Source organism: Rhipicephalus sanguineus, chromosome 3, assembly GCF_013339695.2.
Source record: "Rhipicephalus sanguineus isolate Rsan-2018 chromosome 3, BIME_Rsan_1.4, whole genome shotgun sequence".
In the NCBI taxonomy this organism is placed as follows: domain Eukaryota; kingdom Metazoa; phylum Arthropoda; class Arachnida; order Ixodida; family Ixodidae; genus Rhipicephalus; species Rhipicephalus sanguineus.
In genome coordinates this window covers 81,415,641-81,427,938 of record NC_051178.1, presented here as the reverse complement: position 1 = coordinate 81,427,938, position 12,298 = coordinate 81,415,641, and the positions used below count along the sequence as shown (strand labels likewise).

General features: G+C 43.8%; 1 protein-coding gene across 1 annotated transcript in view; it reads right to left on the bottom strand.

The window, feature by feature from the left end:
• Positions 1 to 12,298, bottom strand: part of LOC119386793 (prodigiosin synthesizing transferase PigC) — a 283,713-nt gene that overhangs the window by 28,227 nt on the left and 243,188 nt on the right. The window contains exon 28 of the mRNA XM_049413244.1: positions 7,589 to 7,673. Within this exon, the coding sequence (XP_049269201.1) occupies positions 7,589 to 7,673 (85 nt within the window). The remainder of the gene's footprint in view (positions 1 to 7,588; positions 7,674 to 12,298) is intronic.

The following is a 12,298-nucleotide window of genomic DNA, read 5'->3' as shown; positions in this document are numbered from 1 at the left end:
ATAACATGTACAGGAACTTAAAATGGAAACCTCACAATGCCAGTTTAAAAAACAAGTACAGGACGCACAAACAAAAACTTGAAAGCAGGTTTTCTAAGCAAAATTATTTTCCCGTTAAAATTAAACAAGCTCACGGCGACTTTAAAACTACATGTAAAATGATAAATACCGTCCTAAACAAGTCCAGCACAAGCGGTGTATGTGGAATCTTGGTAAATGACGCAATTGTGAGTGACCCTTCTATTATTTCTGTAAGCTTCAACAGTAACTACACAACAATGACCAATAATTTAGTTGTAAATAACTCTCATGCATCACAACCAGACACGACCACAACAAGGAACCCTTCCTGTTCTCTATTTCTCAAGACCACTGATCCGTATGAAGTAAAAAACGTAATTTTCTCCTTAAAAATACTTCTTCAATTAGTGTAGACTTGGTGTCTATATCCCTGCTGAAACATTGTTCGATTATTATTTGCGAACCCCTGTCACATATCACTAACGCAATGTCCGTTTTGGGATCATTGCAGGCGTTATTAAAGATTTCCAAGGTTGTGCGAGTGTCTAGGAAAGAAGATAAGAGGAATATATCAAATTACTCACCAATATCCATATTGTCCTCGTTTTCTAAGGTTTTTGAGAGGGTAACACTGACCCGACTAGATAAGTTTTTGAGCTCTGCACGTTTATGCTAAAGAACTATATGAACTATATATAAGGGGAAAGTCGACTGAGAGAGAGAGTTAAGGGGGGATGAGGGTCTCGAAAATTGTTTTTTATTTATTATCCTATCTTAATGAAAACTGGCATGCGTGTGTATAATTGAATGGATATTTCAAATCTGCAAACATATTTCAAATATTGCATTTAGAAAGGACGTTATGAGAAATTTCCTCTTTGTAATTAGATAATTCCTTACGGGTCGTTATGGTAACTTAGAATACAAAAAGTTACTTTTCAGGACTACGTGGTTCTTCTAAAAGGTCCACCTCACAGGCCAAAGCAAATTAGATGACAAAACAGCTGTGTCTTTGATCAGAAATAATTTTCAAACTTGGAAGGTAAAAGTGAGCTTTGAGTAATTAGCTGGTACTTATCAAATAATTACAATTGCATCAATGTTCAGAAAAAAAGAAAAGCTTTAGCCTGTAGTTCAGGTGCTGCTGAAAAAAAATGATACCAAGTTTGGTTAAATATGTTCAAAAAAACCTCCTCAAAACTTCCGTAAGGCAGATTCACTTCACAAAAACAACAAAGCTGGGGAAATCGCATTTCAAGATTTAAAAACATCTTAAATTTAATCTTTTGAGCATGTAAGAAAAAGAAAGGCCATTTTGCCATAACATAGTATTTTGCCAGAGCATAATTTGGCATACAAATACTTGAAATAGTGATTTCCAAGTGTTGATAATTTTTACAATTTTTCGCTATTTTAAGACCCTCGTCCCCCCTTATTAACATCTTGAAAAAAACTAGACAAAGTTCAGAAAGAAATTTATTAACTATGAGTATTTTTATGCTTATAACCAAACCTTTCGATCTTGTAAACCACGACATACTGCTGCAAAAACTTTGAAAGCATGGTATTCGTGGAGCACAGTTAAGGAGCACGTATGTGAGAATCCGGCATCAGTATGTAGTGGTCAACAATATGGCATCATCCCAAATGATAACAGTGGCATTCCCCAGGGATCCATTTATGAGGCCCTTTTCTTTTTCTGGAATACATCAATAATTTACACGACTATCTTTTGGACGATTGCATTTGATACCCAGACGATGACAATACCTTCTTGTCACCTAAAACGGAAGGCACAGCTTTATAAAAAAAGTAATGCTGTAGTGCAAAAGCTATCTAACTGGCTCCTGTCTAGTTGTCTCCTCGCAAACACAAAAAAAGTAACTATATAGCCTTGACTGCTAAAAACACCCGACTAATGAATACTACATCACTGAACTTCAACAGCTTTCTTTTGCAACGCGTTAATGAGACAACATTTCTCAGCGTCCACCTGGACAGTCAACTGAAGTGGCACAAGCATATTCAAGAACATACACTATATATATATATATATATATATATATATATATATATATATATATAGATATATATATATATATATAAGAAAATCCCCAATATTGTATAAACTGAGTAACATTTTTCCTCTGCACACATTCCGCACTCTTTCTGTCAGTTTTATAGATTCGCACATTACATATTCTATTACAATATGCGGCCTCACATACCCCACCACTTATTGACAAATATTGCAGCACAAAACACAGCGCTTCGGTCTATGATCTTCCTAAAAAGAACGGATTCGATAACATTCGCTTGCCCATTACTTAAGATTATTCCTGTGAAAGGCTGCATTAATTACGACGTTCTCGTTTTGCTAAACAAAATCATCCACTAGATTATGCTGTGTCCTTCGGCAAAGATTGCCTACCAAAGCACCCAATACAATAACTCACCTCAAAAAGTCGAACTATTCCAATATCTCGCACTAATTATGGATCATTTACATCCACGCATACCGCCTCACATCTCTGGAACAAACTGCCCACAAACCTAAGAGAAACGCAGTCATTTACGTGCTACAAAACTAACCTAGGTTATTTTTTACTTGCGTCACTGGTCTGATGAAAATGTCCCCCTTTCCTGCCGTTTACTCTCTTGTCATGAGCTGTAGTGTTTGTATAACAGAATATGACGTAATGGCCCATTTCCCAACTCCTGCCCGAGTTATGGGGCCCTACCTTTATTACATAACATAACATAATATAACATGACATTAGCTCTCATCAGTATTGCAAAAGTTTTGTCTTTATCCGTTCGTATGTGGGCTGACGTAGAAGGACATTCCTCGCGAAGTGAGCTGTACCGGACTGGTCGACATGGTCCCGCGCGAAGCTTCGATGAGCCGTCAAGCCCTCGTGCAAACAGGATCGGTGAAAGTGATTCTGCAGCTCCAGACACTGAGCGAACTCATTCTGCAACCCAGTCGCCATGGCACCTTGAAGCAGGAAACGGATTCCGAGGAGATGAGCAGCCTTTTGTCTGCTATTGAGCGATAACAATGGTGCATGATGCAACAAGCTGTAATAATGGTATCACTGGTCAAGTCGCTTAGTCAGGAAAAACCGCCACGATAAATTGTAGAACCAGACTTTTTTGAAGGAGACTCGAAAAATGCGGGTCATTGGATGTGGTTTTTCGAGTATGCATGCGACAGGAATACGTGGAAAAGTGACGACACGAAGATTGTAATCATGCGCTGTTATTTGGGTTCCATTGCAAGAAAGTGGCACGATTTGCAACTTATGGATAGAGCACCAATGTGTTGGGAAAGGTGGAAGAGCAACTTTTCGGCGTCTTTCCAAGGTTCGATCCTCTCTCCAAGGCAGTGCTGTAGGAAGATGGGATGCGGCACTACACTTCACATACACGTCTTCACATACAGTACTGTCTTGAAAAGCGCCGCCTACTACATTCTGCAGAACGAAAGCTCCCGTCGTCTGCAGTTATAGCTTTGGTAACGCAAGGTCCTTCGGTCAACATCCGCAGTCAAGTACAAATAAGTGATCCACGATCATTTGATGAACTTCTGCGATGCATAGAGACCTCAGTGACCACATTTTCTTCGCGAGAACAGCAAAGTGGTAAACAAGCCTTTGATCTTTTCAACCAAATTAACAATGAAGCGTTCATTCTGTCATCTGGGCCTGATAACGAGTATCACGAATGTGTTCACTAGCGGCACAATGAAGAGGGGCGATTTTCAGCGTTAAGCGAGGCAGAGCTTCCACGTGAGCTAATTACGTTCGATGACAAGCCCCAAGCAAAAACCTACACCGAGACAGTTTACTTGATATCATCAACCTTGCTTTTATGCCCCTTTTAGCGTAGACGGCTCTGAAATGAAGGCCTTATATAGTGGGGCTTCTGTCTCTATCATCAATAAGAGTCGAGTGGATGGTGGTCGCATGCATACTGGTAGAGCATTGCGAGTGCAAGCCTACGATGGGTCCGTGAGCACGCATAACGGATGGATTACGCTAACCATTGAATTTCAAGGACATTCAATTACCACTGACGTATTGGCCATCCCTGACGTCAGCTACGATTTCTTTTGTCCCGTGCAGACATGAAGAAGCTTAAGATAAATATCTATTGGGATGATAGACTAATGGTTGAGGACAACGTCGGACCAGAGGATCTCCACGGGGCGCCTAACAAAATAAAGATGATTTTCGACCAGGAGGACATTAAACGAAAGTATCCAGAACTCACGTGGATGGGCAGCTACCCTCCGGCGATGAAATCTCACGTCGTCCCTTTCGAACTCAGTGACAAAGGAGTTGTGCGCAGAGTTCCTTACAGCATGTCTAGAGAAAAGAAGGTGTGGCTGAAAAAGGAGTTGCAAGCAATGTTGCAGGCTGGTATTATCCGCCCTTCTGTTTCTCCATTTGCTTCTCCCATAACTATTGCCCCCAAAGAAGATGGAACATTCACACTCTGCACAGATTACCGGGTTCTTAACCACCAAACAGAGTTGATACCTTATCCAATGCCGAGGATCGACGATATCATTGACGAGACTGGTGGTTGCCATTGTTTTTCAAGAATAGACCTTTGCAAGGGGTTTTGGCAAATCCCACTCACGGAAGACACGAAAAAGTACACCGCTTTTATAACCCCTTTTGACTCTTTTGTGTACAACCGCCTACCATTTGGTTGAAAAAATTATCCGGCATGGTTCCAGAAAACTATGACTGATATTCTGAAACCTTATTTGGGTGTATTCTTCAACGTCTACACTGATGACATCATCGTGTATTCAAAGACAAAAGAGGAGCACCGGCATCATCTTTCAAAAGTTCTTCAAGCTTTGAGTCTTTCTCAACTCAAAGTCAGTTTCAAGAAATGTGCTTTATTTGAAGACAAAGTTGTATTCCTCGGAAGGGTGCTTGACGGATGTACTAAAAGCACGAAACGGGAATCAGTAGAAAGAATTTCTCAGCTGGCAAAACCTTATGATGTGCACTGTCTGCGTGTTTTCCTTGGCCTCGCAGGACACTTCAGGGCGTTTATCAAGGACTACGCACTGAAGACACGGTGCCTCACACGTTTAACTCAAAAAGACGCGCCCTTCCAATGGAATGAGGAGTGCGAAGCTGTCTATTGCGAGCTTGTAAAGCTAATATCCTCGGATCCCATCCTGCGCATACCGGACTTTTTCCGCCTTTCGTACTGAATACGGATGCATCACACTACGCGACCGGTGCAGTTTTGTATCAGAAACCCTCAAAACAGGACGATCCAACGAAGCATTACGTGGTGGGATACTATAGCTACACGTTGAAACCAGCTGAACTTAATTATTCCACTACAGAAAAAGAAGCGCTGGCAGTCTTAAAAGCAGTTCAGTATTTCCGAACTTACCTTGAAGGGGCTATGTTCATGCTATTCACGGACCATCAGGCATTGACACAACTTTTGAATATGGCACAACCAAAAGGACGCATTGCTAGATGGGTCAAATATCTGCAACAGTTTGATTTCACCGTTTCGCACCGTCCTGGCCCGCTTCTAACCGATGCTGATGCACTGTCTAGATTGCTTGTTCATAGGTCCAGTGAAAACCCAGAAATGATCAATCATATTAAGCTATGGGAAGGTACAGAAGATCTGCAGTTTATTAATGGAAAGTACTATGTGCCACCCACCCTGGTTCAAAAGGTTCTTCATCTCTACCATGACACCCCTAGATCAGGTGGACACGATGGCTTCTGGCGCACATACAGGAAATTGCTTATGAGGTTCAGATGGCCAGGTATGAAAAAGGACGTCACTAATTATATCCGGAGATGCCATCTTTGCCAAGTAAACAAAGTGAAGTACAAGCAGTCGACAGATGTTATGACGAACCCCGAATATTCAAAAGTACCGTTTGAAGTGGTTCATCTAGACTTTGCAGAGCTTAAGAAGAAGGGGGAAGGAGTCATGCGAACGCAAGCTTTTCTGCTTTCCATTGACGAATGTACAAGAACAATCGTGGCTAAAGCAGGGAAAGAAGATGCGAACAGCGTCATCAATCTACTCACAGATGCGTGTTTTCAACCACACCAAGACCCTAGTCTGCGATAACGGTCCTGCTTTCCGTAGTACCAAGCTAGCAAGATGTGCTAATGACCGAGGAATACTTATTAAGTATTCTTCTCCGTATCACCCTGCAGCGAACGGATTAGTAGAACGGGCCATGCGGGACATCAAACAGTTTTTGAAGATGTATCCAGACTTTCGCAGAGGCTGGAAGTGCTGCCTTGAAGCCGCCGTGAAGCACCATAACCGATCATACACTACGGGTTTAGGCTGCAGTCCTCATTTTGCTACAACCGGAACAGCACCCATACTACCTGCAGATCGTGACCTAGGCATACTAGAAAAACTGCAACTTACTGAAGCAGAGAAAAGTGCCGAAGGTCAGGAAGTACACAAGCGCCGGATCAAGAGGAATTTTGATAAAATGCACAACAGTGACATACCACGCATCCAGCCTGGAGATTATGTTCTTGTGAGAAAAGGAGCTACACGTTCAAATGCTAAATATTACGGACCGTTCCAAGTTGTCAAGACCGCATCTCAACGCGGGATATTGAAAAAGGTGTGGTACACTCCAGCCTCGGGTGAAAGAGAGTGTGCTTCCATTGGCAACGTATTTAAGTATTACACAAGGAGGTGTAATCAAAGAAGTCAGGAAGAGTGAAGCGGTCTGCAATAAGTGCAAGGAAGAAGATGAAGTGGAATAGGGGTAGAGGTGAAGGAAGAAGGAGTTTTTGAATAATATGGCGGACGACACCCGTCTGATTGAAGCCATGTCTTTTATGCATTAGTTCCTAGAAGGAACGCTACATAGTTCTGTTCACTTGTAGATGTACTGCGTCTATTTCTTCCTTACATTTGCCTTACACTTCATTAGATTGATTTATTTGTGTATTTATGTGTATTCTCGGGCTCACGAATAGATGAACGGCATTTAGGATTCCATCATTTTCATGCAAAGCTAGAGAAATCAGTCAAATCGCTTTTGTTGCATGTTGCGACAGACTTTCTACGTTGTCTCCGCTTTTGTACTGCTTCTCATCAACGCGAATCAAAACGTTGCACTCTCAGTGATAGCAGCTGTAAAGATACACACGGCCATTAATAAATGTACAGTGGTAACTCTATTTACTTGAACCTTGATTTTAAATGCCATTTGTTTGGTACGAAAAACATGAATGTAGGCACTGGTAAATTAGAATTACTTGTCCACAGCCTCGTAATGAACGACTACGACGCTGTAGGGAAGAATTTTTTTATCTCCACTTTCCACGCTGGTTCGCAATGCATGTTTTCCAATAACTGCGCTTCTTCAGTGTAGCGCGTCAGAATATTCTGTCTGATATTCGAAATTTCTTTATTAGAGTATTGCGGGAAAAAAGGAGGCGTTTAGCTTATGGAAGAATCTCCATAATTTATTACTCAACGTAAATCGTATTCAGCAAGATAGAGCAACTGAGCACTTACAGAGAGCACCTACCTCCTTTGGCGGCGCTCAGAATACGAAGGATCATTGCATTGTAGAAAGAGGATGACAGGGAAACCTTTATTAGAAGAATTGCCGGCTGAAAAAAAGGCTATTTGTTACCATCATTAAGGAATTTTCAATAATATTACAATGATGTTTGGAAAAAATAATAATATAATTGGTGTTGCAAATCACTTACGCACTTGACAGAGACGGGTGCTTGTCGGCCACAGACCTCGCAGTGCATAGACCTCTCGGAGAACCTAACACGCTGCCGTGTGATCGTCACAACTTCTGTTTGACGTCACGTAATAAATAGCGCACCTTGCTGCTAAATAAAGACCTTTCCAAAGTGGCCAAGTTTATAAGCATTCGTATTTTTATTGCGATAGCAATTACATGGACAATTCTCACGAGCTTTACGCAGTCGCCGTCATGTTCCGTATTAAGTCCAAATCGAGAGCATCCTCCCGCGCATCACATGTTCTACCTGCGGGTAAAGCACGCGAGCGGGGGCGACGAACGCGGCTGAAGCAGTGATGAAACGAGCCGACCCATCTACGTCGCACGAAGGGCGAATGCGATGACATGAACCCGTGTGCGAGGCCTGCCGTCGATTACTGCGGAAGCAGAGATGAAACGATGTGCCGCTCGAGTAGTAACAGTGAATTTTGATTATAAGAGCGCGGTCGCGGTTGCGGTTGTTGGCGCGCGCTATCTCGGCAGGCATTAGCAGAAGGCTCCTATACCCTTATGCATGCTGTGCTCTCAACGCGAAGAGACTGTGCGAAACCGCTTTTTCCCTGGAGCAGCCGTATTCTCTTACACCAGCGTTTTGTAGAGTTACGCGAGGCCATATCCAAAAGAGTTAGCAGCCAGACTTGCTTCGTATTATATTACAATTTGTTGCTACCGCACTCAATGCTGCGCGCATACGGTGAAACACTGCTTTTTTTCCAAACTGCACGGCCGGACAGGATACAAGGAACTCCGATCATCTGTCCGTTTTCGTTCCTCGTTTCCCATTCTGTGGCGTTGTTTCAGTGGCTTAGCTCGGCTATGCCAGGATAACGTAGCGTTAGCAAAGGTTCAGCTGGTGATTCTTAGCCTCCCTAATTTTCTAGGATTAGCTTGATTATCATGCTTACTGCTGCTCCAATGACACACACACGGTATACGCGTTATACACACACACCGTATACGCGTTATTCGAAGGTCGCAGGTTCGGTCCCTGCCCGCGGCAAGCTATCTTTTCGTCCACTTTTCTTTCTTCACATTTACATTACATTTATTACTAATAACGTCCCCTATACTTTCCTTGGCATTATTATCTGTTAGTTCTCATTAATATTGTGTTTAACAAAGAAAAACGAGCCCTTAAATTTTCCACTTCTTTCCTTCATTCATAGCGAGGGTCTCGTTCTGGCAGACTTGATGCTTTCAGATAGTATACGAGGGATTATTGGTCAGCTGCCTGGTCGTAATAAGGTCACGTACTACGTGACGCCAAGAGGCAGAATAAGAGTGTTCCACACTCGCCGTCATGGCTACTGGCGGCGCTGACTGACGCTCCCACGTTTAAATACACATATATGCCCCATAAAGTGGACGTGGGGATGGCCGCCGCGGTAGCTCAGTTGGTAGAGCATCGGACGCGTTATTCGAAGGTCGCAGGTTCGGTCCCTGCCCGCGGCAAGCTATCTTTTCGTCCACTTTTCTTTCTTCACATTTACCTTACATTTACTACTGAAAACATCCCCTATACTTTCCGTGGCATTATTGTCTGTTAGTTCTCATTAATATTGTGTATAACAAAGAAAACGAGCCCTTGAAATTAACACTTCTTTCCTTCATTCATAGCGAGGGCCTCGTTCTGGCAGACTTGATGCTTTCAGGTAGTATGCGAGGGATTATTGGTCAGCTGCCAGCTCGTAATAAGTTCACGTGCTACGTGACGCCAACAGGCAGAAAAAGAGTGTTCCACACTCGCCGTCATGGCTACTGGCGGCGCTGACTGACGCTCCCACGTTTAAATGTACATATATACCCTATAAAGTGGACGGGGGGATGGCCGCCGCGGTAGCTCAGTTGGTAGAGCATCGGACGCGTTATTGTGTATAACAAAGGAAAACGAGCCCTTAAAATTTCCGCTTCTTTCCTACACACGGTATACGTAATATGTAGCACACCTATATTTATTTTGCCAGGCAACTACTTCGGGATCCGATGAGTTAAGCTTCTCCGCTCTTCTGCGCCGTTGAGCAGCATTTGCGCTCTCCTTCTCCATGGCTAAACCACACTGGCAAACGCCTGTCAGAGGCGCTATCAAGCGGCTCCAGCGCAGTGTCAGACGGCGACTGCACAGCGAAGGCGAATAGCTGCACGCGCGCCGGCGCCAGTACGTCTGCCACGGCTACGACGTCACTCCTCTGGAAAGCGCAGACCGGCGGCAGCGGAGTGCGCGGGCGGTACCGGTTGCGGTGCGCCAGTTGTGTGACATCACTGATCCTCGCGCATGCACAGCACGGCTCTTGAGGAGGTGCGCGAAACTGGCTCGGCTAGGCCAGTGTAGGTAACACTACAAAAGTGACTGAGATTTAGCACTGCTATAATACAAGAATTTAGCACTGCCTATGGGTCCGTTCGATTCACTTGCACCACTTGAACCGGTTCACGAGGTACCGCACCATGCCATTCGTTTCGGCGGTGCAGCTTAGTGTCCCCTGCACTCTGGCGTTCCTTTTAAAAGGTGGAGAAACGGCGCGGCACTGGTTCAGGAATTTCGTGAACCTTCTCTGTCGGTGGTGCCACGTCGGTGCCGCCCCCGAGCGCGCGTAGGTGGGGCGTCGGTGCGCCAAGCAGACGACGCGAGCAGACGAATATGTCGAGGAACGGCTTATCCACGCTTCACGTTCCCATCGACGGCATTTAGACTGACGTTACGCCTGTCATCGACGAGGACGGGGCCCGCGTTGTACTCGGCGATGGCTTTGCTTAAAGAACGCCAGGTACGTTACTTTCCGGTCACACGTTGTCAATTATGCGCGTTGTCAGATCTTTCAATTCAGCTGTCTGCACCTGTGCATAGTGGTGTAGACGACGTACTTGTTTAGTTATAGCAGCTAGTGTAACTGTTGGTAACTGTGCCAGCACTTAGGTGTGCAATATGGTTGTTTTATTCTTATCCGGAATTTCACCGCGCTTTGTTTGCCGGGCAACAAGAACGGAGGGTACGGGAAGTATTACCGTGCATCAGAAGAAGTAAAAAGTGCTGGTAGACTAAAAAGAAAGAGCGCTAGCGTTTGTTATATTTGTACTGCATTGTGAATTCTTTATTTCTTAAGTTTATAATAAATGAGCGAGATCCGCCAGATTCTTCCCCTCAGTGGGTACGTTTTATTGTAGGAAGTGGTTTCCACGTTGGTCCACATTACATAGCTCAGTCCGATATTACTGTCGCAGATGGCATGTTCTTTTCCGTAGTCTTTCAAGAAGAGGGAAATGACGCCCTTCCATCAAGGAACCCCGACTCCGGTACACCAACGACACTTGAACCATGTGGGACCCTCGGCGCCGCACCGACGCAAGAGCGCTCCGGATCCCCTGAGCCCGAACTTTGGAGTTCCCAGAGGACTCGGTTCCTCATTGGAAAATATAAGGAGCTAAATCCTCTCATCGGAAAGAAAGGCGGATATAAGCAAGTTGCGCTTTGTTAATTCACAAAAAAAAAAGAACGAGTCAACTCTTTTCCATACCCCACTAACTTATTTTGTGCTCAAGTTGCCTATCTCTTTTCATTCTCTCACAGGACAAAAAAGACCATGTGACAAGCCATTGCAGACATGATATCGTCCAAATTCTCGGCTGCAATCACGCAAGTGCAAGTGCAAAATAAATGGAAAAGTTTAGAGCGCTCATACAAGAAGACAAAGGTGAAGAACAATTCATCGGGGCACTCAAGAGCTCTCTGCGAGCATGAAGAGTGAGTACGGTCGAGCATTTCACAGTAGTCGAACTTTTTAATTGTCGAAATTTTTAACTGGTTATATATTTATAGTACCTTTTTTTTTCTTAGAGAGCTAAGTGATGTACTTGAGAAAGAGCACCACATCAGTCCTACTGTACTAATGAGGCCTGGAGCCATATTAGAAAAGGACAGCAGGTGCAGTTACTTTATAATTTCGCTGAAGTTAAGTTATCCCACTTAATACTGTACTTTATTTTTCAGCAAGTGTCCTGACATCGACGAGAACAGCTGCACAGAGCCAGCCGCACGTCTGTCACATGACGAGTCCGTCCCAAGCCCCGCAACAGCTACATTTTCGAATGAAGCGAATAGGGAAGCATCAGTTAGAAAAAGAAAAAGGGACGGCACATCACTGCAAGCATTGCTCAATGAATTTCAGCAGGCCAAGAAAGAGAGGGCAGACCGCTTCGAAAAAAATATTGGTCTATTGAAGTAACTTGTTACTGCTGTGGAAAAAGCAGCCTCCCGTGCTTCTGAATAAAATGCCCTCAAAGTCTTGTCAAATAAATGCAACTGTGTGTGTTTTAATCAGATTGTGCACGGCAATAGAACGATATGGGGACCTCCAGTTCCCATCTTTTACAAACAAGAGACATTTGCAGCATGAAAACACAACCTGAATCAAAAGATATATGCATGAATATTCCCTAATGGAATCAACAAAATAAGCTGCTGTTCGTCACAAAAGGTATAAG